The sequence below is a fragment of the Varanus komodoensis genome, unplaced genomic scaffold, assembly GCF_004798865.1.
Source record: "Varanus komodoensis strain SLA01 unplaced genomic scaffold, ASM479886v1 scaffold12, whole genome shotgun sequence".
NCBI classification, from domain to species: Eukaryota; Metazoa; Chordata; class Lepidosauria; order Squamata; family Varanidae; genus Varanus; species Varanus komodoensis.
This window is the reverse complement of record NW_025335349.1, coordinates 8666812-8694203: the sequence shown is the minus strand read 5'-3', so window position 1 is coordinate 8694203 and position 27392 is coordinate 8666812. Positions and strand designations below refer to the sequence as shown.

The 27392-nt window shown below is 41.6% G+C and overlaps 1 protein-coding gene across 5 annotated transcripts in view; it reads left to right on the top strand.

Annotated features, from left to right (window-relative positions):
- Positions 1-20116, top strand: part of FILIP1 (filamin A interacting protein 1) — a 107217-nt gene extending 87101 nt beyond the window's left edge. For 2 of the 5 annotated variants that reach the window (XM_044421618.1, XM_044421616.1), the window contains 2 exons: positions 4635-7440; positions 11444-20116. In XM_044421618.1, the coding sequence (XP_044277553.1) occupies positions 4635-7440; positions 11444-11638 (3001 nt within the window). In that variant the 3' untranslated portion in view covers positions 11639-20116. The remainder of the gene's footprint in view (positions 1-4634; positions 7441-11443) is intronic. The other 3 variants (XM_044421617.1, XM_044421619.1, XM_044421620.1) reach the window with 3 other exon arrangements.
- The last annotated feature ends 7276 nt before the right edge of the window (positions 20117-27392 follow it).

The following is a 27392-nucleotide window of genomic DNA, read 5'->3' as shown; positions in this document are numbered from 1 at the left end:
AGTATTATATAGTTAAAATATATTTTTTCTTACCTTCTATCTTTTTTAGTGTCTCCATCTCTCTCTTTTTCCCACCACCCTCCTCTCTTCTATATTCAGAGCCAGCGCATGCATGAAATAGAGGGGAGAGCCGGCGCATGCACAATTCACGCTGGCAAGACCGGCACAGCAGCAGGAGCTAGCCAGAGCTAGCAGAGAGCCAGTGCAAGCACGGATGAAGGGAGCTGTTACAATTTGGCGTGTGCACCGGCTCTCTGCTAGTCTCCAAAACTGAAAGAGTCTCAGCTTTCAGCCTGCGGCAGCTCAGAGCTTTCAGACTCGTTCAGAGATCGTTTTCTCCAAATGAAAGCTCTGAGGTGGGCCATATTTGGCCTGCAGGCCATAGTTTGAGGATCCCTGCCCTACAGGAACAGAAAAGACTCTTGCGCATGCTGTTATGTGTGAACATGCAGGTCCTTAATTTCTTAAGTAAACTGGGATCTCACTAGCGGTTATGGTTTCTCAGGAACTATGTATACTCCTTCATATTTGATAGTATAGGGATAATAATGTGCACCATGTAAAAATTTCTTTCTTTGTGAACTGGAGTCACTTCCGCCTCTCTGGATGTGCATTTTGATTTACTCTCAATCCCCTACATACTTTTTAGCACTGTTGAAGGCTGATGTGCAACTACTGCACAGAAGTAGCTTTTCTATACAGGTGAGAGATGAGCTGGACATAACCAGAACTTTTTGGACTATCAGGAAAGTGATCATGTAAGCACTTTAACAAAGCAGCTTGGACTTTAAAAAAAGGTGGGATGGGTAAAAAAAATAGGAGGAAAAATAAATTTTATCACATTTTTTCCAGATCCCTAGAAATCAATCAATCAATCTCTCTCTCTCTCTCATGACTAGCTTCAGGATTGGCTAATGGGAGGGACACTTTCACAATCTGGAAAGCTCTTCCATGCAGGAAATGCAGGACATCTTTGACTAGAAGATAATTGCACACTTATTCTCCTTGCAAGGGCTTTTCATGTAGAATAATCCACTGTAACACGGAGCGTTCTGTATCATTCTAAACAGTATATAAGCTGAAGAATTTCTTCTGTGATTTAAACAGTGATTTGACACATGCTTTAAATATGTGTCAGCTGTCAATTTAAAATAAAATACCAGCACTATTTGGCTTGCAAGTCTTAACAGCAGAATTATAAAATGTATTATTACTTTCTGGAAATCTTAAAAAATTCTGGCAAAAGAAACAGGAATGTATTTTGTGAACTTCAACTCTAAATAGCTTTCTATTTGCTTTGACTCTAAAGAGTAATAAAGTCTGCCTTTTCAGGGGAACTTCATTGAATCTGGAATGTTCTAGTGGGCAGTGAAATACCCACAGGGGGATGGTTAATTCAGTCTGAATGGTAGCAGCACTGATACCTGTTCTGGTCTAGTAGACACAACTGTTCACAATACTGAAAAGACAGTGAAGCCCTTGCCTAGTCCCCCTTGGACATCTCGTTCAGAACTGCTTCCAAAAAGTAAGTTGTGCCAATAATCTCAAATCAGGGTAAATAATACCACTGGGTACATGCTTCTCTTTATGATAAAAAGCAGTAAATGCTTCCTGTGCATTGGAGGGGGGGAAATGCACAGCTGTGGCTGCCACTTCCCTTCAAGGGGCGGCAGATGATGTACACACAGGGCTACAGATGGCACGTACACGTTTCAGTCACTCGGACAGTTGGGAATCATCTTCCATCATGTCATCTGAGGTTAAAACACTTTTGTAAACATTTCTTTTGCCTTGATCTCCCATACTCCCAAAGATGTGGGATTTGCTTTCATGCTCTCCCCTGTTCTCCCTTCTTGGTTTCAAGTCTGTAGCTGTCCTAAGAATGAAACAAAGACTACACACACATTTCTTCCATCACGGAACAACACTTTTGAAACCTTCCTGTGATAGATTACCTCACAGATAGATTACCTGTCTTACTGTGGTAGTAGTAACTCATTGTTGGGTGAGCAGAGCCATACCCCAGAGCAGCAGGTTACACATTTCTTTTTCCTAAGCCAGGAGAAGCCTGGCCTCTCCCTAACTGGCTTTTACCCTGCAATGAATTGGCCGCCACTTCAGGTGCTGTCATCACCGTCAGTTGTACCCCTCCCACTTCCTTCAGGTGGCCTGCTGTTACAAACAAAACACGCTGCTTGCACAGCCATGTGATTAAAAGTCCATGACCATCTTTTCCAGCACACAACCCCTCATTCAAGTTTGTAATGTGGCATGCCTGCTCTTGCAGAGAGTGGGAGGTGGGACTGGAATGTCAGAGCCACCAGATGGTTGGCACTTTGCAAAGGTGGCCAAGTGCTCTCTTTTACACGGGCTCTCCTCTGTTTGAAGGTGGCCTCTGTTTGAAGAGCTGCCCTGTACAATTCTGGTTTAAAGATTAAAGAACTGTTGCCCACTAAGCATTAGCAGCTGAATAACAGAACAAACAGGAGAGCGTACAGTTTGCCTGGTTGTGGTCTTCCATGAGGTGATGAGATGTACTGCAGTTCTATTGAAAGTACATTAATCATGTATAACTTTGCATATATACATACAAATTAATATATATAACCTATATGCTAATCAGTGTCTTCTTCTGCCCCCTTTTTCTGGTGATGCATGTCCTTTTTTGGGGGGTGGGGGAGCGGGCAATTCATAAGTGGTCAGGCCATCAGCATAGCTGGTTTCCATTTCCAGACCACAGGGTCATTCATACTTCACTAAGCACTGGGAAGGAGTGCAGCGTGCCTGACAGGATCATGTAGGGAGTGTGTTTCCAGAGCCTTTGTTTTTAGGTATGTGTCTGTACATGCCATACATATGGTAAAAATGGGTGCTGCTCATTTGAACTGAAAGCATGCCAGGGAGTTTATGTATAGCTATAGCAAAGAACTTGAACTGGAACCGAACTTCAAATTGTTAATGGTGCAGCTCTTGGCTCTTAGCGCATGTACGGCCAGGCATGTTTGGTTGTCATTGCGTAATCATCAGTGCATGGTAACTCTAAAGAGGTGGAGAATTATAGAAGTTGGCTGTACCCTACACTGGTGTATTATTGGAAAGAGTGTATTCTTGTGCTGAACAAAGGCCTGGTATTCCAACAGCAGCCAGCCAGATGTCTCTGAGAAGTCAATGAGTAGTCCTGTTCTGCTGCTGTTCCCCAAGCAATTTTTATGGAGAGGCATGTAACAGATTACACTTAATAGTGCTGAATATTCCATTATTTGTGAAATATTCTTTAACAAAGTGTTTTTCTAGTACAGTGTCTTTGAGCTGGGGGATTAGAAAAGATTAAGTGGAACCTGTAACAAAATGCTGCAGCACATAGCTCTCTTCCTAAAGAGTGTTCATTTCAGGGTCCCAGCAAGCCATTCTCCCCAAACAGGCATTCCTCTCTTCCCTACTTCTATCCCATGCGAGGTCAATTTCCCCCTTTTCCCCCTCCAAATGCCATTTTGTATGCCAAGACTCTGACTCTGATCAGTCCTCATTAGATTGTGGGAGAGGGGTTTTTTTTGGGGGGGGGTTGCTTAACTTTTCACTTTCACAACCTTAGAATTCTCCAAAACACCCTGGTAGTTCTTTCTTGTTTCTCAGTGGTCTGTTTAGCGTCTGTTGGCACTCTCTATCTGAGAGATACTCTGTGTAACCAGTTTCTTTGGGAGTTAACAGTGAAGAGAAAAGCATGGAGGTCTGTCTAGTCTAGCAGAACAACATTGAGCCCAGAGTTGGCCCTCTAAAAAACTTGTACATTGAGTGGCTGCTGAAGTCTCACCTCAATTACCATTGTCCAAATAACTTTAAAAAGTAGTGCAGGAAATGTTATGGCACTTAGGATACTGCATGAGATCCAGAACATAGCTGCCTGCAAAACCGAAAGGGCCAGACCTCATTTTCTCAGGTGGTTTCATTGGTTGTGAACACTTTGCACTGATACAGTCTTGCAGAACCAGAATACCATAGTGAGCCTACAGCCTTCTCTCAGACTGTCACTGGGGCTCCTATTAAGGAGGTACAAAACTGGAAAACTCATTGCATTTGAACTTGAGGGACTTCAATATGTTTCTGATCAGATGGCCAAAAGAGTGCTGAGTCAGAACTGGGGGCTTCTGTAATTTTGCTGAATATACTTGTGCAGTGTTGGAGCTAAGAGCTGCGTATCACCAGTGCAATCTGTGCAAATTGCATAAATTTGCACAAATTGTACAAACTCCTCTTCTGTTACTCCAATCTGGCCAGAAATCATATCTGTATTTGAAGGCTGTCTGAGTTCTGCTACTTGCAAATAGGAAGGAGGTGGCAGGGGAAGGATAAGATTAAAAAGAGTTATGTGCTCTCTGCCCTTTTTGTTCCAGCACACACAACTCTCAAGGAATGGATATTGGCTTATGTGTGATTCAGGAGCATTTAAAACTACTTTCCTCCCCTCAAAGAAGGAACACACTGCAAGCTTTGGCAAGCGTACAACATTGCGCAGACCCACATTATGTGCATTGCCATATAATGGAGTTTTTTAGGAATCTTGTTTTAGGAAGCAGGAATTAAAAGTTTTAAACAAGGAAGCCTATGACAATGTGTGCATTTTTCCCTCCCCTCAGATTAAAGAAGCTTCTCGAACAAGAAAAGCTCTATCAAGCCCGCAAGGATAAAGAACATGCCAAAAGGCTCAACAAACTAAGAGAGGAATTAGTCAAGCTCAAGTCATTTGCACTCATGCTGGTGGATGAGAGGCAGATGCATATTGAGCAACTCGACCAGCAGACCCAGAGAATACAAGACCTAACTCAGAAATTGAGAGAAGAGGAAGAGAAGCTTAACATTATAAGTTCCAAAAATAAAGAGGATGGGCAGAAACTCATGAAGTTAGAGGCAGAACTGGAACATAAGACATCGTCATTTTCCCAAGAACATGAGGAGATGACTGCTAAACTGGTTAGTCAAGAATCACACAACAAACAGCTCAGGCTTAAGTTGGTCGGTTTAACCCACAGAATTGAGGAGCTGGAAGAAACCAATAAAAGTCTTCAAAAGACTGAAGAGGAGCTTCAGGAACTGAGAGACAAAATAGCTAAAGGGGAATGTGGGAACTCCAGCTTGATGGCTGAGGTGGAAAATCTCCGCAAGCGCGTGCTTGAAATGGAAGGCAAAGATGAGGAGATCACAAAAACTGAATCTCAGTGTAAAGAGCTTAAAAAGAAATTGCAAGAAGAAGAGCACCATAGCAAGGAACTGAAGCTTGAAGTGGAGAAACTGCAGAAGAGAATGTCAGAACTAGAAAGGCTAGAGGAGGCTTTCAGCAAAAGCAAATCTGAATGCACCCAGCTGCGTTTGAATCTGGAAAAAGAAAAGAGCTTAACCAAAGATCTGATCAATGAGATGGAAGTGGTGAAGACACGAGTCAAGGACCTTGAGTCTTCAGAAAACAAGTTGGAAAAGGCTGAATTAATCTTAAAAGATGATCTCACAAAACTGAAGTCCTTCACTGTCATGTTGGTGGATGAAAGGAAAAACATGGTGGAGAAGATAAAGCAGGAAGAAAGAAAGGTTGAAAGCTTGAATAAGAGCTTTAAGGTGGAGCAAGGAAAGGTTATGGAAGTCACTGAAAAGCTAATAGATGAAAGCAAAAAGTTTTTGAAGTTGAAATCTGAAATGGAGGAAAAAGTGTCCAGTGTGACAAAGGAAAAGGATGAGTTAATTGGCAAGCTGAAGAGTGAGGAGGAAAAATCTTCCGAGCTGAGCAGTACAGTGGAACTGTTAAAGAAAAGAATTGATGGCATTGAGGAGGTAGAAAGAGAACTAGCCAAAGGACGAGTTAAAAAAGGACCAGGGCTTTCTGGACAAGAGGATAATAAGATTAAAGAACTAACAGTTGAAATGGAAAGACTGAAGAAACGTCTCAAGCAATTGGAAGTGGTTGAAGGAGACTTGATGAAGACTGAGGATGAATATGATCAGCTTGAGCAAAAATTTAGGACTGAGCAGGACAAAGCTAACTTCCTTTCTCAACAGCTGGAAGAAATGAAGCTCCAGATTGCTAAAAACAAAGCAATAGAAAAAGGAGAGGCAGTGAGTCAGGAGGCGGAGCTGAGGCAAAGGTTTCGGCTGGAAGAAGCTAAAAGCAGAGACTTGAAAGCAGAAGTGCAGGCTCTCAAAGAGAAAATTCATGAGCTGATGAACAAAGAAGACCAGCTTTCTCAGCTCCAAGTGGATTACTCAGTCCTTCAGCAAAGGTTTTTGGAAGAAGAAAATAAAAACAAGACAATGGGGCAGGAGGTGCTGAACTTAACAAAAGAGCTTGAGCTGTCTAAACGCTATAGCCGTGCCCTGAGACCCAGCATGAATGGTAGACGAATGGTAGACGTACCTGTTACATCCACAGGAGTACAAACAGATGCAGTAAGCAGCGACACAGCAGAAGAGGAAACGCCCGCTGTCTTTATACGAAAATCCTTCCAGGAGGAGAACCATATTATGAGCAATCTTCGACAGGTTGGGCTTAAAAAGCCCACAGAGAGGTCATCTGTGCTTGACAGATATCCTCCTGCAGCAAATGATCTTACAATGAGGAAATCCTGGATTCCATGGATGAAGAAGAGAGAAAATGCTTCCCAGGCAACTCAAGATAAAGGAGCCAGAATACAGAGCAGTCCAGAACGTCCTGGAGAGGTTGTCCTTTCTCCAAAGCAGGGGCAGCCTCTTCATATTCGAGTAACTCCAGATCATGAGAACAGTACAGCTACTTTGGAGATTACTAGCCCAACAGCTGAAGATTTCTTCTCAAGTACCACAGTCATCCCCACCTTGGGAAATCAGAAACCACGCATTACCATTATTCCCTCTCCTAATGTCATGTCTCCAAAAGGGAAAGCTGCTGAGGTCCCAGTGGGCCCAGAACGAGCAATGTCACCAGTGACTATAACCACATTCTCCAGAGAGAAATCCTCAGAGAGTCCAAAGTCTCCATTCATGGAAAGGCCCGTCTCCCCAATTCAAATCATGACTGTGTCAACCTCTGCAGCTCCTGCAGAAATTACCGTGTCCCCAGAATCACAAGACATGACCATGGGGAGGGCCGTGTTTCGAGTGACACCGGAAAAACAAACCGTCCCAACTCCAGTCCGGAAGTACAATGCCAACACAAACATTATAACAACGGAGGATAACAAAATCCACATCCACCTAGGCTCTCAGTTTAAGCGTTCTCCTGGTGCTGCTCAAGATGGGGGCAGCCCTGTGATTACGGTCAGACCTCTGAATGTAGCAGCAGAGAAGGAGCTTATGACTGGGACTGTCCTTCGTTCCCCAAGGAATAACGTATCATCAAGGCCTGGAGCAAGTAAAGTTACAAGTACCATCACTATTACACCCGTTACCACATCATCCACGCGAGGAACACAATCCATGGTGAGTAACATAAAACTTGATGGAATATTGTTTGTGCACTGCTTGTTTGAGAATCAGTGCAACCCAAGGGGCAGAGAGTTAGACTTTGGTGTGGGAGCCTGAGTTCTTTTTAAACTCTTATTGGGGATTTGCTGTCCCAATTCAAATGTAATAAGCATCCAGGATTCCTTGCTATGTACATGAGTTGCTGTGAGCCATAGACTTCCTTCCTCTTCTCTTTCTCTTGCATGCCAGAGGAAGGGAGTCTCCCCGGAAGTACCTGGGGAGCTTGGGGAATTATGGATTGTTTCAACAATAGTTAGTGATACTAAGTCAGCATTTGAAATAAAGGTCTCTGCACCTCTTGTAGGGTCTTAAGCATCACCGCTGGCATATATCTCTTTAAAATATTCTGGAGACCTAGGGAAATCAAGCAGATTAATTGCTTCATGCTCCTGGATGCCCAGTCAGTCTCAAATAGAGCCCCCGCCCCATATGAGCACCATTAATGGCACCTGCAAGCTCTTCATTTCCTTCAAAAAATAAATTAAGACATTATAAAATCATAAAGCAACAGATTCTCCTTCCTGGCTACTAGTCAGCTAAATGGCTACTAGTCAGCTATTCGGCAGGAAGGAAAAGAAAAGGAAGTGAAGTAAAGGAGGAGAGGGGAGAAAAATAGTGAGGAGAGAGAAACAGCAAGGTAAAAAGATGTGGGACAGAATAGTGGGTCCAGGGACTAAGACTGAAGAAGAGAAAGAAGAAACTTGGGATTTGAAAAAACAGAGAAGGGGGAGGCGGGGAGAGAGAAACAGCTAGGCTGGAAGTGGACAGACAGAGAAAGCCAAGGGGAGTGGCCTGAGACAACAGAAGCAGATTGAATGGGCCGGGGGGGCAAACCTTTCTATTTCCCTCTTTTCCCCAGCCTCTTGTCTTGCTGTTTCTCTTCCTAACACATCCTTCATGGGAGTCATTGTAGGGTGGTACCCACAGGAGTTTTTCAAATGCCCAAATGTGCTTACTGGTCCAAAAATGTTGGGGACCCTTCACCTAAAAGAAATGTGAATGAGATGGGCCTGCTATCCATAAGGTGTATGATTACCCCACCCTGGAGCTAATGTGTGGGATCAAAGACCTCCATTTTGGCCAGGTTCTTTAAATATCTTATAGCAGGAACTATCATAAGATAAAGGCTAGTGCTTTGATTCTTGACTAATAAAAATTCAAACCATTCTCTGCAAGAGAATAAGATCATCTGTTGCAGAGTGGGGAACCTGTGGGCATCCAGATGAGGTTGGACTCCAGCTCCATATGGTCAGAAATGCTGGTTGTTGTAGTCCAACGTTTTCTGGCAGACCACACGTTGTTCACTCTTCTCTGTTGTGTCAGCCCACAAGATCAGTTGAGTCAGTAGAGGGGGAGAATAATTCAGCTAGGAACTTTCCAGCACTTCAAAGATGGGGAAAGAAGCAGTGTATGGCACCTTGAACTCCTTGGAGAAAAGGTGGGATAAAATATAATAAACAAGTTGAAAATCATGGAGTGTGTGTGCACTTTGAAATGAGCTTGCCATTAAATTTGCTGAATTAATGTTGTGGCACTGGGAAGATGCAGATTCCTTACCAGCAGAAGTGTTAATGAACTGAAACCTGCCTTGTTCAATGCATAAACCATCCTCCTTCACTGCCATAAACACATTTGTGAGCTTGGAATTTAGTGGGAGAATGCAGGCACAGCTCAAAAGGCCATAAAATAAATTGGGTAGCTGTAGGTGTGTGACATTTCTCTGCAGAGCCCTAATTTCTACTCATGTGTCTCTAGTTCCTTGTATGTATTCAGTTGCTAATGGAGAATAACCATTCAGACATCTGATAAAATGGGCTTTAGCTCATGAAAGCTCTTGCAGGTGCCACAGAATGCTTCATTGCTTAGAAATTATCTCCAAAAACACACTTTTTCATTCATGATTCAGTATTCATCCTGAACATCTCTCTTATGGCGATAATAACTGATATGCAACAGCTTTCCTTCTTCCTAATAATTACTTTCCCAGTTTGGAGGAAAAAAGATGTAACCAGATGGCTGACCTTTTGAGTTGTTATAAAAACCATATTTGCATATTACAATATAATTGTAGGCAAGGATATGCACGTGAGATTTCTCTATGGTCTCTAAAATAACTAGCAAGCCCTTTGTGAAGACTTATCTGTTTCCCATCTAATCATATCCACATTTATAGTAACTACAGATAATTAATTTAAATGACAGAGGGCAGTTTCTTATACTTGTCCTTCTTTAAATGTGTTGATGTATTTGCAAATTGTTGCAGACCATCTGTGATGGCTGTGCTGTGGAGATTTAGAATGTAAGCAGTCTTCTTTCTTCCTGCAGCTTGCATTCCTGATAAGTATAGGTGATCTGTGCTCAGGGCATATCCATGCTAGAGGCTCAACGGCTGTAGCAGTAATTCACTCATCCTATGGAGCCCTGGGGATTGTAGCACAGTGGGGCAGTAGTGAGGGCCTCTAACAGGAAATGTTCAACTTCTCCCCAAATGACTGTTCCCAGGATACTTCTGACAAAGTGGTGTCAGTTATAGTGGTCCAAATCTGACAAGTTTGCAGTACAGATAGGCCTAAATTGGGATGGCCCACCAGATGGTGTTGGATTGCCTCTCCAATCAACCCCAACCAGTATTGTCAGTGATTATGGGAGTTGTAATCCAATGAGAGCTGGAGAGCTACAGGTTATCCATCTCTGTCCCAAATGGACAAGAAGTACAGAACTGAATTCTTGTTGGATTTATACAGTACTTTTAAAATAGCAGGCCATGAGCAGTAAGAACTCCCAAACTTGTAATAGTCACAAATGGCACCTTCTCCTGTTCTGCTCCATGAATTCGGTCAACATATAGAGCAGGGTGGAGTCAGCTGCTGGCCCAGCTCCTGACCATTTTGTGACTGTGGACCCTTCCACTGACCTCTGGCCATGACACAGAACATAAGAATGGGCTCTACTTCTATAGTTAGAAACCTTGGCACTGCCAGTACTCCTGAATGTGAACTTATGTATACCATTTGATAGGTTTAAAGCCCATTCTTGCAGGCTGAACAATGTGTGGAGGTCAGGAGTGGGTGTATGGAATCTGGAGCAGGGCTGATGAATGAGATTCCCTGACTCTAAATGTGTTGATTGAACCAATAGACTGGAGCATGAGGAGGAGGCCAATCCTACCCAGGTCCACCATTACGCAGATGCCCCAGATGTGGTATTCATGTATGAGTCCCTTGTGCAATCCTTTGTGCAACTTCTCACTTGACTGTACACCTTCCTGTTGAACATGCGCCATAGCAGACTCCGTGAGAACAGTTACTTATTTATTAAACTACCAGTGGCAAATAGGACCATCTGGCCCCAGTCCTCACATTCACAGGACTGAATGAGTCTGTGAATGAGTGGAGGGACAGAACAAGAGTACCCCTATGAGAGGAGTGGGGGCAACTCCCTCTAACCATCTACAAGCCATTTGGTGCCTCAAGTGTCTGACTGTGTGAGCGTATTGTGGTTTGCTCTTGCATTAGTACTGCTAGTGAGCAGAAGAGGTCCTTGTGGGATTTTCTGCTGCAGGTGACAGTATCTTGACTGGCCTTGGGCACTTTGTCCTGGGAATGCCAGGGCTGGGTGGCAACTGAGTGTCGTTTGTTGCTCTGTCTTAGGCACTGGAGTGTCCTCAGTCAGCCCTGGGAGAAATTAACCTTGCAGAGTGAGGAGTTGCAGCTTTCCAACTCTGCACTCCTTTGCCAATTTTCAAATGGCCTTTAGTTCCCTTACTTCAAAGACTTGCTGGCAATACTGCATTGAATACTTTTGCTCCTGTTTATTTTCATTCATGAAATGTGTAAATTTTCTTTTGGTTTTTAATTTTTATTTGAAACTCTGTGTCACTTTGCTCAGTAGGTGCTGGGACAAGTCATAAATAAATCAAATAAAAACATGATTCCTTCCCCCTTTCTTTGTCTTGCAGACAGGACAGGATGGGTCATCCCAGAGACCTACACCCACCCGAATCCCTATGTCTAAAGGTATGAAAGCCGGGAAGCCAGTTGTGACAGCCCCAGGATCAGGAAATCAGACCAAATTCGAGCCTCAGTCTATGAAAATAGAACTGAAGAAGTCTTCAGCCAATAGCTCTGCTGCCCTTGCTGGGGGGAAGGGCTGAGGGCAATGGCTAAGGGGGTATGTTGTGCAGGTTTTACTGCTTCCATGGAAATAAGCCCCGTCTAAATGTTTTGCACATACTAATTAAGTCTGCTGAAGCTGTCACCTCTACTAAAATTTGCATGCTTTTACCTATCGAATGTAATAATCCTATCTTATTCCCTCTTCGTTGGGTTAAAGTCTCACTAAAAAGCAGGCCTGGTTGAGCAGCTTCTAAAAGGGAGCTGCTGTTTAGATTAACTTTCTTTCAAACAACTACCCTCTCTTCTCTATTGCCTTGAAAATATCCACCATTTTCTTTGCCGAAGCAACTTAAATCAGTAGTTTGCCTGAGAAATCATGTAGGTAAGCAGTGAATGAGGCGGGTGCCTTTGAGAAGCTGCATAGTTTGTTCAACTAGTTTTGATGCTTCTCAGATAGAAATGGGGAATACGAAAATCTCTCTCTAAATTGTGACCTGGTAGATAACTGTTAGCCATGAGAGAACCAAGAGGCTTTTGATGTGGTGGATGATTGCTTCCCACTCAAATGGGACCTGACTGAAGGCTTACTTAAAAGAAGCTGGAAGTTCTTGTCGATGTTAGTGAGCTCTGGATCACATCTGTAGTGGATGATCAAAATTACATCATGCTTTGTACCTTCTGGTCTTGGCAAGGTATTAATGTGAACTGGGATAGGTGGATGGAGAAAAGGCCTACTGTAGGTTCTACTTTCAGGTGTATGCTAACTATGCAGTGAACCTGCATCTCTCTTCCAAGGCAAGGTCTGGGTCTAGAGTTATCAACTAATTATTGTCTACTGCCTGATACTGGAATTCTTGAACTACCTTGCTTTTAATTTCAAAAGCATGTTTTAAGAAATTGGTGTGCATATGATTGACTGCTATTATAATCATGTTTAACTAACAGAGCCAATGCTGTTATGAGCATTTTCACTGACAGAAGCATGACTAAAAACAAAATTCCTGCCTCTAGCAGAAGTGACTTGACATGCACCGTCTTTGCCAGAGTGAATTTCTTTGGTCGATACTGACCCCATTCTTGAAGGAAGGGAAATTATGCACAGTAGCAGTAAGAACGTGTATGCACTGAGTGGCACAAAAAGCAAAATAGCTAAAACAGTGAGTGAGTTTCTCCATTAGGAAAGTGTATTAGAAATCTGCAACAAACAGATTTGGTGGTTTAGATGGAGCTGTAGAAAAGAGTTTATAAAAGAAATGCAACCACCCATCACTGGTTGGACGTAGCATATGACTGAATGAACGCATCATAGCCAAAATTATATATTTATATATACTAATATATAATAATAGGCACAAGTATTGCCACAGAAAGTCTCATGGAAGAGAGGCAGGTCTTTCTCTTCACTACAGTGCTTCTGGACTGTAGTTTTCAGTTAGTATGCAAATCTCAGATGAGTAGCTGTCCTGAACTGTTGTAGCAAAAACGGTAAGAAACCATATGGCACCTTTAACCCCGGCATAAACTTTTGAGGGTGAGAGCCTACTTGATCAAATTGTGCTCCATCCCCCAAATGTCCAACCCACAATAAGATGGTGGGTCTTTGAAGGTGTTGCATGAATCTATTGCTATTTCAGTTTACTAAAGGGCTTGTTATAATTCAGCTGGAAGTAATGAATCATAACACTTGGTTGTATTGGTGTTAGGCCTACTTAGAATAGACCCACTGAAATGAATGAGACCTAAATTAGACTAATATAGGATATGACCATTGTATTTTCATATAAGGTTTATAGCAAATATTGGTGGTTAGGATTTCCATTTCTAAAGGCATAATAAAGCTTTTGCAGAGAATTGGCAGTAAACAGTAAGTAGGACGTGCCTTCACAGGAGCTGATGGATTCCAGTAATGTTTCACTTTGATACTCTATGTTTCATTTTGACATTGATGGACAACTAAATCATTCCTTATTTCTAGCTATTTTCACAGCTGTTTTAGCAGAAGTTCCAAGAAAATATTTTCATGTGAAGCTCAAGGTTTAATAATACTGAATGCCTAATGCTCTACAATTGTGAATATTTACAGGGGTGAAGCATGCAAGAGTCTGAAGTTAACAGTGACAGGGAAATTGACTCAATCTAAATTTGTAGAACTGGCTTGAACAAGCATGTTCCTTTTAACCAAACGATTAAGCTAGTGCTGCAGTAGCAGGGAGAAGAAAGTTGCTTCTGCTGCTCCATCAAAATAATTCCTTATACACAGCCAGGGAGCATTTGAAGGAACAATTAACGCAGCACCATGCGTGCCAGAATCCGGGTAGTTAATTACTAAGTGCTGTAATTTTCTGCATATTGTTTTTTCCCAGCCGTATTACACAGTGACTCATTCTCACTTAGTTGCCCTACTCCTTTTCTCTTTCTTCCAGGGACATCTTCAGCTACTCCAGTGTGTTCATTCTCTTTCTCACATGCACACTCAATGCCACACAACACCTAGCTGCACAATGCTTCCTTGTTACTCCTTTTGTGGTAAGGCTGTGGTAGAATTAGCACCTGCAAGAGCTGCTTTTTCTTGCCTTTGCTTGCACAAGCTTACCCTTCCGGTATGGAATGAAGCCAAGAGAATAACAGGTTCTCTGAATGCAGTAAATAATAAAATGTAATTTAAAAAATGTGACAAATAGGACATGAATGAACATAGTTCACTTCTGTCGCTGTGTCTTCCTTCCATTTTTGTTTCTGGGTTGTGGTAGAGAAAGTGAGAAACATAGCATCCAAAAACTGCCTTTAACATATAGGGTTACCAAAGTGCCCCTCATGTGTGGGGTGTGCGTGGCTTGTATATTGCAGCCACACTGAAGCAAAGTGCAGTGTGCACAGACCCCTCACATCCCATGGGGCACTCATTCAGTGAGCCCCCACAGCCCCCACATAAGCCCCCACAGTGCCATGGGGGAAGGTGGAGGTCAGCCATCCTTCCTACAACGCTATCAGCAAGTGCACCACTTTACTATCTCTGCAGGAGCAAATGGCAGCCATTCACTTACATTGGACAAAGGAGAAGAGAGCATTTGTGATGTGTTACCTGGATAAGTGACTAATTGTGTTTCCCTTCAAGGCTGTTTCCCTCTGTCTGTAGGCCCGCTCTTCGGTTCTGACTGCTGGGTGCACTGTGCCAAAATACAGGAGCTGGCTTTTAATGGGCAAGGACAATGATGATAAAGCACCCGATTATTCTTTGCCTGTAGATGGACAATTTCATGTGGAGAAGTTGACGGCCATTTTTCTGTGGCATCACTAATTCCCCCCAGGCATGGACTGCTAAGGTGGAATCTTGCATAGCCAATGGGAGCACTGTGCATATAAAAGCAAGATCCTCCCCGACTTCCCCGAAGGGGGAAGGATTGTGTAATTTGATTTGGAGTAAGGTTTCCCTACATGAGGTAACTAAGGGGGGGGGGGGTAACTAAGCATGCAATCACAGACAGCATCATTTGACTGCCAAACCCTTTGCCAGCTTTCAGGGTTACATAAGCCGGCCCTCATGATCAAAAACATGAGCAAAAACTTGGTGGGCTCTGTATTCTAGCCACTGATGTGATTCATCCAGTGAGTGACCCAGGAATTCATAGCGTTGCTGCTGCAGTAGCCTCTGGGTCAATGCAGCTCCTGTTGTTTCATATAATATACCAGGAGGGCCGAAATCACGTGAGGTTCTCAAGATGACTATCAGTGATGGACTAAACAGAATGCTTATCTGCTTAGGTACCCTCTCAAGTTTAATATGGGGCTGGGCTCATGTTGATTACAAATCTGTCACATTTGCATTGTAAAACACTTTATGCTAACACACTCCTATGTTTTAACTGGCTTATAGCACAAGCTACTACTGTAAGAGCGCTTTTACAGATCTCTGAAGTGCTTTTATTGCATATCAGCTGCTGATATTTCTGAGGCTGATTGAAACTGGCATTTGCTGGCAGTGAGATCATTTTTGGGCTTATTTTCATTGAGAGTCATGCTTTACTTTCTCAAATTAGCGTAATCTCCTTCATCTTGACTGAGATTTCATAAGAACTCCAGCTAATGTTTTGTAATTAGAAAAAGCTGTTTTCATTTTAAAATTACTTACTGTGTTCTAGGTTCAGTGTGTGTATGTGTGTGTGGGGGGGTGACAAATAAGAGTTATCAGTTAAGGGCACAGTCCTATGCATTTTTAGTCAGAAGATGCCAGTATTCCCAGCCAATATTGGGAGATGCTGGGAAAGGTAGGATTTTTTTCCTGTCTAAACACGTATAGGATTGCAACTGAAAAGTACAAACCCAAGCAAAATGCATTTGCATTTCATTTGAGATGTTCTGAAAGGCACACACCCAATTAAAGAGTCCATCAAGGTTATTCTACGGTTTTTTTAAAAAGTAGTTAGATGGCACTGCAGAACTGTGTATGCATTTTTGTCACAGTCATAAAAAGTTAGCACCTTGGGCATGCACATAATAATCTGAGTTGTAAAATGAAAGTTAATTTTAAAATGTTGAAATATAGTTAAGCCAAACTAATTGTACTTAGACTTTGTACAAAATGCTCAGGGTGATTTATGATGATCATTACTGTGATTTACGGTACTTGAAAAACAGTCATGTGCCAGGGCCATGCTGTTTTATCAGTTATGAAGAGAAAGTGTAGATATATAAACCACAGTTTTCCCTTCCAAAGTACTCAGAAATGGTGACCTGGCAGTAATCCCTATGAATTTCAGTGGATCATATTTCCAAGTATTTTATAGAGAGCAACTGTTTTTTTGAGGCAAGTTCAAGTAGTGCCATCTAGTGGAAATCTTCTAGAACAGCTACATTTTAAAATGTGATCCAATGGAGAGCTTGTACACTGGATATTTGATTAAAAAGCAGCAGAATATACAAACTACTGTACATTTGCACAACTCCAAAATTAATTTTATGAATTCTTCAAATTAAACTGGAAGCGGAGTCTGAACATAACCAACCTGATTATGATCAATAACAGATTGTAAAGCTGTTGTTCTGGGAATGTTTAGTACAAAAATAACTATTTGTAAAAGAGAAATAGATAGGATTACTTATTTTTAAAGCTTGGATACTTTACAACTCTGGAGAACTTTGATTTCATTTCTTTTCTTTCTTTCTTTCTCTCTTTCTCTCTCTCTCTCTCTCTCTCTCTCTCTTTCTTTCTTTCTTTCTCATTTCATTGTTATACTGCCCAATAGCTGAGACTCTCTGGGCAAACAAAAGTTAAATGTTAAAAAACATACACAAACATTAATTTTAAAAGAATAAAACCATAATAGCAAAAAACAATTGCTATGATTCAGCATTGAAGTGGTACAGAAAAAAGTGGAATACATTAAAATTGAGTTAGAAAATTAAACTGTCAAAATACTGGGCAAATAAAATGGTCGTCACCTGGCACCAAAAAGAATACAAAGTAGGTGTCAGGCATAGCTCTTTGGAGAGCTCATTTCAAAACAACTGAGGGTGCCACAACTGAGAAGGCCCTCCTCCTGGAAGCCACCTGCTTCACTTCCTTTGGGGGCGGGCTCCCAGAGAAGGACCCCTGAAGATGACCTCAGGCTCCGGGTAGGTACACATGGGTATATCACCCAATCTTATGCATGTCTGTTCAGATGGGCTTATTGGGCTTAATTCCCCAAGATTGGGCCAAGAAGTACATTTAGGATTGCAACTTGCTATGCCTGCCTGAATATCCCTACTGGGTAGCCACATGGGGTGCTCTACTCTATAGAGGAAAATGTATAGCTTAAGTATGTTGGGAACTTGGTCATTATTTGAAGCATTAAATTTCTGTTACAATCTTCTGTGCAATTAGTTAAATGTACCTTCAGATGGAAGGAGAGATGCCTCTATGGTGAATATATATGTGGCTAATATAATTGAACTAGACTCTTTTAAAATGCTAAAATGCTTCTGTAAACAGTTGTCAGAGCTTCAGAAAGTAGGCAGTACAGAAATAAAACAAAACAAACATAAGGAAAATTACCGGTAAGATACCTAGATGTCTTTGAAAATATAATTCTGATTTGTCAACATTATGAGGTACCTTTATACAATATCATTATATAGTTGCAAGATTTTATATGGACAGTTACATTTCGCCAACTTTTAACAAATGGATTTCCCCTGCTCTTCTACTCTTTTGCAACCCATCCCTCTCCACACCACCCAAATCTGCTCTGGAGGATTCCCCAGCTACCTGGAGCAGATGTTAGGAGCATGTGTTCATTCCACTGGAGTATGGGCAGTTTTGGATTCAATACTTTAAATACTACAGGCTGCCATTTAGAGCTATAAGAAAGATTAGACTCATGTTTCTGATTCATTATTCAGAGAAATAGGCTAAACCACAACCTTATACCCATCTAGCTTAGAGTAAGCACCACTGAACCCAATAAGACTTACTTAAGAATAGATACTGTATTTGTATAGGATTGCACTGTAAGTTAGTTGCACAATTCCTAATGAGCTAAGTCGGACATAACAGTCCTGACTAATTCCCACTTTAATTTCAGTGAGACCTAACAAACAACTAACTTTGTCTAGATCTAACCCTATAAAAATATATACTGGGTACTACGCAATTCCAAACAAGATCAATAAACCAAATTGCTAGAAATGTTTATTATCGGACATTTTGTTGTTGGTCATTTGTACTAATGGTGAGGTTATAACACAGTGAAGGCATACTGGGAAAATTAGATATGTAGTAAATAAAATGTTAAAAGAACTACCCTTTTATGATAGGGATGATTTTTTGTCCTTTTGAAAAATGCATTTTAGAAAGGGAGAGTTAATTTATATAGTTATAGATACAAAGTTAATATTAGCCTCTGACTGAAGGCAGAGGAGGATTCCTGATAGAGTGGATGTTGAATGTGTAACCTGGCATGAATTGACATTTTGAGTTGAAAACAACAGAATGACTAATAGCAAAGAACATGCCATGCTTTAAATCATTCCTAGTTTCAAGACAGTCCACAATACAAAGAATTTCATTTTACTATAAGAAATTACTATGAGAATTAGATTTTGAAGAAAATTTGCATGGAAATAAAATGGCACGCTATGCGTTATACTGAAATTACATTCATTTCCAATCCAGTTCACTGTGCCTGTGTTGCTGTGAGTAGGGGATCCCAGTCAGCTTCAGTTGTTGCCCTTCCCTCATCCATTGCCTAGCTGCACGAAGGGCACTGGGAAATGGGAGGTCTCTGTCATAAGTACAAGTTATCCACACAGCAGAGAGCTGGAATGGCTAGGGATATAGGAGGCATGTGTAGATTTCCCATTCACCCGCAATGGTTCCCTCAGTGTGTTGTGTGCTGAGGTGGTAGAAGATGGAAATCTCCTGTATCTTATTGAAATTCTCTGTACATGAGTGAACAGGATTAGGGCCCCTCTATTTATATATGATACAATGTGCTCTGAAGATGGAGATAGACTATCCTCATTAATTCTCCAGGCTCTTATTTCTCCTTCGTCCATCTTGACATGGGTAGTTCTGCCCTGACTTATTTGAAGTGGCACTTTGAGACACTTTCTGTAATGTAGCTAGGTTACTGATGGGATTAAAGCATTAACAGTACGGGTCCTCATAGCCTTTCACGTTTCACCATGGTAACAGTCATTGTTTTGCTGTGTTTCTTTCTTTCCTTTAGAGAGCATCATCATTCATCAGTTACGCATGAACGCGAGATGAGATGCCATGCCAACTCTGTATGATAAGTGTGCACTCCTTTACACCACTTGGTTGGATCACTGCCGAAGCTACACCCACAACACTGTGATCTCCCATGCTACTGATCACTTATAGAAGTATCTTACTACTTCCGCTGGAATCTAGATGTTTTGTGTAGATTTTTAAAAAAGAAATGTGTTTGCTGATTATTTTAAAACTAGATGAAAAGGGGGAACTGCATCTTCTGTGCCAATTTTGCAAAGTCTTTGAATCGGTTGGCACATTTTTGATTTTTGTTTGGTGTTTCCCACATAATTTATTTTTATAATACGTTTTATAATGCAGGACCTCTTTGCCAAATCAGTTTTTGTTGCCCGTGGCACATTCATTTGTGGAATACACTGTCAAGCTTTGAAAGTGCCAGTTTGTATATTCTCTGTTGGAGTTTATAAGGATGTTGACTTGACCTCAATAATGGCACCTTTAAAGAAAACTTGCCACAGAATTTCCCAGCCATAATGTGATTGAGATTAACTGCCCTGAAGACTGCTTTGTGAGGATAGTATTACAGGGTTTTTTGCACTGTGCTGTGGTTTAACATAAAACTGAATACCAACAAACCAAAACCTTGAAACTGTATTGGATTTAAGAACCGGTTTTAATTGTTGTATGCTGGTGCCTATTAAGCTGTGCTCATATAATGTGTGCTTTTATATATACCTGTACCAAAAGGTTCCTTTTTATCACACAGTAACAAATAAATTTTCACAAGTGTGCTACAGTAAAATGGTGTCCCAATTGTAACCTGCATATTAGAAAAAGCTGTTTATGCTGTCATGGACTGGACACTTGTGAGCTAAATACTGATTTGGTTAAGAGATTAACAGTTAAGTTCTATGCCGTTCCCTGTACCAAAACCTTTTGATTTTGCTGGTCTTGGGCATGCTTAAAATAGGTTTAGGCTGCAAACCATCAGCCAATTGTTTCATGGCTGGCTGCTGTGACATACTGAATCTGACGAACACAATTTGGAGACACACACACTACCCTTGCTTGTCCATGGTGGAGATTTCAGATTCAGAACATGGTATCAGATTTGGCGCTAGCGGCTGGTAACAAAAGAGCTCTATGCAGGGACCTAAGCTGTTTCTGCATGTACAGGAGTGATCTATCCATTTCTCCTTCAGGTTGCTCAGCCTTGAATCTTTGGGGAAGAGGAAAGGGGCTGTAGTAAGAAAGTGTCTGAACAGCATGCCCAGCCCTCAAGGCTCCAGTACATATTTATTTGTGTGTCATCATTCAAAGCATATTAACATAGAAATTTCCAGTGTGGAAAATGGGAAAATATCTGCTGTACTTATCAGTCTCAGCTTTGTTGTACGTTTACTTAGCGCAGATGTGATTTCATGAGGGTGTTTGTGAAGAATTTAAACACTAGACATTTTAGTTCTTACTCCTCTATACTTCAGCACTACATATTCTAGGATTGCAAAATTAGCAGTGTTTGAGTCAACAGTCCTGATGGAGCACTCTGGGGATTCCTTTGAGAATGTTATGGCAGCTGCAATTTACTAAAAATGGATTCTTCTTTTTTTAAGGCTTTTTCAATGAAATGTAAATCCCTACATCATGAAACTACTTCCAAAAATTGTGTTGCTTTCAAATTGTCCCCAGATTTACAGGCATTCTAGGGTGCTGTATAGTTTTGAATCGGACATAGATGTGATGAGGGAAGTGTTAATAAAAGTAGCTGAACGTTGGGTAGAAGAAGCCGAACATTTTGCACCACACTTTGCAGAGCATGTAAATCTTGTAAAGGGACTTCTGGATAGCATATTGATAGATATACTTGGCAAGCGAAAGATGCACTGAAGCTGTAAAGTTCATCTGGTGCTCACAAAAAGGGAGAAACTGTGTCATCATGTGCTGATTATTGCTATTCCAGAGACTAGCAAGAATAGTGCAGTTGGCTTAGTCCATATTAGTGACTCATCAACCCTTCCCTTGCTAATTGGTACTGCCACTGGGGAACCTTATGTTGTATAGGTAATGGAGAAGAAACAGGTGAAACTTGAGGATTTTTGATGTGAATGAGGGTAGGAAAGGACAGCTGTTGACAGCACAGAACAGAAGCTATGATAAGAGCGTAGGAGTAAGTTTGGGAGCACGTTGTTGTACAGAATTGTTAATGAATACTGAAAGAAGAAAGGGGGTTGTCTGAACAAGCAAAAAGAAAGGATTTAGTACAAATTTACTAAACTGATTTCATACTTGGAACATGCTATCACCCCCAAGGCCAGAACGCTTGGGCTAATCTTGAGACAGAAAATGAAATTAGGGAGGCCTCCAAATCAGGAAGTGTTTTAATAAGGGGTGACTCTACCCCAAGACTGATTGTAGAAGTACAAGTTCCAGTCATGAAAAAGACCACAGTTTTCTCAGTGTTCTAAATAACTGTGCCCCAAAACAGCAGATCATGGAACCAACTCAGGGGAATTTTAATTGTATGGTGTTATTCAGAACCTAGTAAAAGATGTAAATGTTCTTGAACCAACTGGAAACAATTACTACTGTGCTATCAGATGTAATATATATTAAAATTTCCAAGGAGAATTACTGAGGAAGGCCAAGGCAGGCACATTTGATTCAGAAGAGGAACCTTCTCTAAAATGAAGGGTCTGTTAAAAAGAAGTTGAAAAGAAGCAGGAGTCAAGAGGGTTAAATCCCTTCAAAATGTGGGGAGGTTACTGAAAACTGCAGTGACAGAAGTTCAGCTAGACTGTGTTCCACAGGTTAAGAAAGGCAGCACCGAATCCAAGAAATCACCAACAATGAAGTTCTCCAGTGTCAAGGAGATTATTTTACATGTTATAAAGCAGCAAACCTGGGATTGCAATCAACTGTACATGCAACAAAGGGCTGAAACAAATCTCAATTTGCTACTTGGGTGTACCTGAATGATATGCAACTTAGTTGATCAACATTTTACATTGTTAGGTGTATACATTTATTTTTTTCTTTTTTAATACTATGTGAAGTGGCCCATTGGTTGCATATGCGGAAGTAAATTCCAGTGAAATTCGGGTCACTTATTTCCCAATGAGCCTTGTTAATATGTAAGGGGGATGTCAGCCAAGGTGTAGTAAATTTAACTTCCTAGGAATAAGGAAAAATCCAAGTAGACTTGAAATGTCTGCCTCAGGTTTTGCGGAGATCTCAGAAGGTGACAGTGTTTTGTTTTATGTAGGGCTTGCACATAGAGCTGTTTGTAATTTCTGTTACTTTTCAAATACTGAGTATTAAAAACATAAACTTGTTTGTGTGTATCCTCACTTACATTCCAGTAATCCTTTTTCATTTCTGCAGCAGCAGCTAGCTTATGTCAACAATGAAGAGAAAAGAGATGTGGAATACTGGGTGATTTCCAAACATGTAATGACAGATTAACAAAGACTTCTGGCTCCCAATTGCATAACAATTGCAACAATAAAATAACCTCCCCTCCACCAGCCCCAACTATACTGCTGCAATGAAGAAGGGTAACCAGAAGTAGATTTTTTTTAATACCGAAGGACTGAGTGCCATTCAGTTGGGGTACACAAAGCTAATTCCTGGGCTAGGAGTTCGTGTAGTGGGTGTAATCAACATACAAGGAGAGGGAGCAAGCCAGTCCTGCCCCCACTATCATTGCATTAGTCACTCTGTATACAGAGGATGCCTTTCTTTGGAGGTGGGCCCCTTGTATTGATGGAGGCTCCACATGAGTGGAGCACTGATTTTCCAGTGCTCCGGATCATGTGGGAAGCTTCCAGAGGAACGGGAGGCTCTCTTTGTCACAAAGTCACCCTCCATGAGGAGATGCCATAACACATGATGTGTCGGCTGGAGTGCTCTCTCCGCTCTAACGTTTAGCCTATTCCAGATTAGCTTGTCTGCATGAAGTTTATGTATATATATGGACCCAGGTGCCAGATCTTGGGGCTTGAGTAGGAAAGAGAACCAAATGCCACAAGCCTGAAGTCTGCCACCCTTGTTGTTGCTAGTTGTGAAGTTGCGTCTGACCCATCGCAACCCCATGGACAACAGTCCTCCAGGCCTTCCTGTCCTCCACCATCCCCCAGAGTCCACCCAAGCTCACACCAACTGCTTCAGTGACTCCAGCCACCTCATCCTCTGCCATCCCCTGCTCTATACCTATTCCATATTGCCACCCTGCCCAACAAATGGTTTTATGCAGTCTCCTTTTGGCCCACCATTCTTTTTTCAAATGAACAAAACATCCAAGTTGGCCTGCTCAGCCCACAGGCAGCCACTACAGCAACTTTCCTTTTGACCAATGTAAAATTGCCTTGAACTGCCTATGCCCCAGGTGCATCTAAACAGCGCTTTAACAAGGACACACCCAATGCATGCCTATTTCACAACCAATATGGGTGCACTGTCGTCATACTGTGCATGTCATCAATGGAACTGCCACCTGCCTTATCCTTGGTCAGTGGCATTTACGAGCACTGCATTATATGTAACATGGAAGATCCAGATCTTGTTGGAATCAGCCGTCATTTATGAAGATATGATCACACAGTGACACACAAACACGGTTAACATAATTAAGCTTACATCATCAATACAAAATGCTAATTTCCAATGAAGTTTGTCTGAATTGTTTAGGTTTGTAGCACATTTCTTACAGTCAGATTCATATGAGGCATGTATAAAGCTTATCTTACAAATAGGATGGAATGTAAAAATTTGTCTAGAAATGCTTTCTTTGTTCTTTGCCTAGATTGATTTAAAGAGGAAAAAATACTCGCTATTTCCTGAACAGTGATGCAAATAACCCATAAACCATGTTAATTTACGATTCAATAAGAGTATTATTTACACATACGAACAGGCTTTTTAGCTTTTTGTCTCACTTTTTATCTCTATTGTGCATGGTTCCTTTTTTTCACCTATAAAGGAAATGCCCTGGTTCACACAACACAGCAACCTTTGCTTTGTCCCTCTGCAATGTCTGAACCCAGAACTCTGGTTTACCTCTCTTCTGACAAGTCAGAAGTTGAATCCAGGATCATGTAAGCCAGCCCAATGTCTTTTAAATATACCTGGCTAGGACTTTTCTTACGACAAGTACTTTGAAGTTATGACACCATCTTAGGACACTTTGAGGTTAACATTGCAATCCTATAGATGGCTCCTTAGAAATAAATTCCATTGACTATAATTGGGGTTACTCCCATTGTACCCCCATGAATGTGGTTCTAGGACTGCAACTGAAGTAGGGGAATAAAGGAAGATGCACAGTGAATCCTTCCAGCATTGCTACTTTCTGCTTCACTTTTTGACCCAAGCAAGCAGCTTGTTAAAAAAAACACCAACAAAAATGAAATGTCCATGAATGTCTGATGAAAGCAAGATTTGATAACCACTGGGCATACTAAAGCAGTTTATTTTCATCAAGAGAGAATGCTTCTCACTTCTATTGGAATGTTTCTCTTTGGGTATTGTGCAAATATTCATGCTGTATATACTGGTATATAAGGCAAATCACATATAAGACGAGGTTGATACTTTGGGGTGTTTTTTTAGTATTTGTCCTATGTTAGGTATATAAAATGACCCTCAACTTGTAAGCAATAACTCTCACATACCCAAGTAACGTCAATGGCTTCAGGAGATATCTGTCAGCTGGAACCTTCTAGACTCTCAGGATGTCACATTATTCTAGCTATTCTAATAGTCACATTACCTCTCCGATTTCACTCAAGCTCACATTTCTATACACCTTGGCTGTATCTGTGTGATCTGTATCTAGGGAAAGTTTTGTAAAGTGATGTGCTAGCTTTCTTTTTGACCCTAAACCATGAATTGCCACAAAAGAAGAAAATGTGATGCTTGCTTGCTTGCTTTCATTTCTATACTGCCCATAGCTGAGGGCAGGGTGGGTTTGCAATACAGGTCAAGCTCCTCCGAAGCAGGCTGCACTCCAATGTGCTGGGTCTTGTTTTAAGCTAATAATCCGATCCAGCCTACAATTTGAACATGGTGAGTTTAGCCAAAGAAACAGAAACCAGAAGCTCAGAACATTCAAGAAGCAACAGATGATAATTCGGCTGGACAAAGCCAGTTTAATGGGATGAAAACCTGAAATGAATGCCTGTTTGATAGGGAGGCAATGGAATGGCAGGTTTCAGACAACATGATGACCCACATTCAAGGGCTGAGTGTGCACTGTCACTGAAGCACAGACTGTTTATATGTGGGAAATCATGCTGTCTGAATTCAGCAGTACACCAAACAACCCAGGAGAACCTGTGTTTTGTTATCTTGGCTATGTTCAGACAACACAATAATCCATGTTTCAATGACAATCTATGCTCAGCCTTTTAGTGTCTATTACTATGCATGTAACATATGGGACACATAAAAATTAGCATATTTATGATGGCATGTAAGTGTAACTATAAAAAATGAAATATTTTGTATCCATGATTTAAATGTAAAAATGATTTTTTTTTTAGTTTTAGACAACCTGCTTCTGTCCAACCTGCTTGTCTTGCTTCACCTGTAAACCTTGATTTAAAAGATAATAATGGACAAGGATTCTTCCTCTTTCTCTCTTCTCTTAGAAATGCATACTTCCTCTGCTCTCTGTTTCCTGCCCCTCAGGCAGCCATCACCTGAGCAGTGCAGGCTTCCACTGTCTGCAGGGAGAGTAAGACAGAATTAGGCAATGACCCATATACTTCAAAGAATATAGCAGCGTGTACAGAATTAAGCCATAGGCCACCCATGAGCTGCAAGATCCCAACCACTGCTCAGGTAAACAGGTTGCAACCCCTTGAACCCACCAAAACAGCTGCCTCCAGGCCGGCCAAAACCTAGCCCCCCTCTGCCCAAAATATTGAACTCCTCCCTCAGATCTTCTGAAAGTGCTCAGTTCAGCATGTGGTTTCAGCTTCCTTTTGACACCTGCCAACAGTCTAATGCTTTCTTGCCCAATTATACTTGACTGTGCTTGGAATACAGTGTACAATTCAGGCCATTGCACCTAAAAGAGATACTGCAGAGCTGGAAGCTTCAGAAAAGAGCAACGAAAAAGATCATGGAGTAGGAGAAACTCTCCTATGGGGAAAAGTTACAACATTTGGGATTTTTTAGCTTTGGAGACTGGTAAGAGGAAAAACAACAAAGATATATATAATCATGTATGATGTGGAGATAACTGGGGTTAACCCATGAAGCTGACTGGGGGGAGATTCAGCACTGAGAAATCGAAGTACTGATTCATGCAGCACCTATTTAAATTATGGAGTTCACTTCCACAAGAAGTAGTAATGGGCATCAACTTGGACAGCTTTAGAAGGGTTTGACAAATTAGTGGAGGATGAGAAACAGTATATACATATTGCTACTAATTAATAAAGAAACCGGATTCCTTTCAAATGAGTGGAAGTACACATCCCATTATCCTTAGCCAACAGGGCTGATCTCGTGTTAATAAGAAAGTACTACAATACTAGATAAGAAAGTACTACAAGTACAATTGTAGTCAATTAAAATAAACGTAATAATAAGTAAGATAATAAAGATCAAATGAATAAATAATAAAACATTAACACATAAAACAAATACGTATAAAAAAAACTAACCTGCTTTTTAGAAATGAGGATAATTAAATGTGCCTGAGCCGGTGCCGAGTTGTTCTAACCGCGCATGTGCGAAACCTCCCGGCGCTCTCCTGCCCGGTTACGTCGCCCATAACAAGTTTGCGCATCTCCCTCCCGCCCGATAGTTACTGAGCCGGTACGCCTTCCTTTGGCGCATGCGCGCCTCTCGCTCCATTCTGCCGTTCGACTGCGGAGCCTCCTCCGGTTGGTTTTTCAAACCCTCTCGCGGCGGGCAGGAACGAGAATCAATAGCGGCGCCAGCGTCCGTAGTTACGCAGGCGCGCGTCACCGCTCGGTGCATGCGCAGGGCGCCGCAATGTGGGCGCCGCGGGCGTGGACATGCCTGGGAGGAGGCGTTGCGCGTTTGGGTAGCCGGAGTGCCTGCGCAAG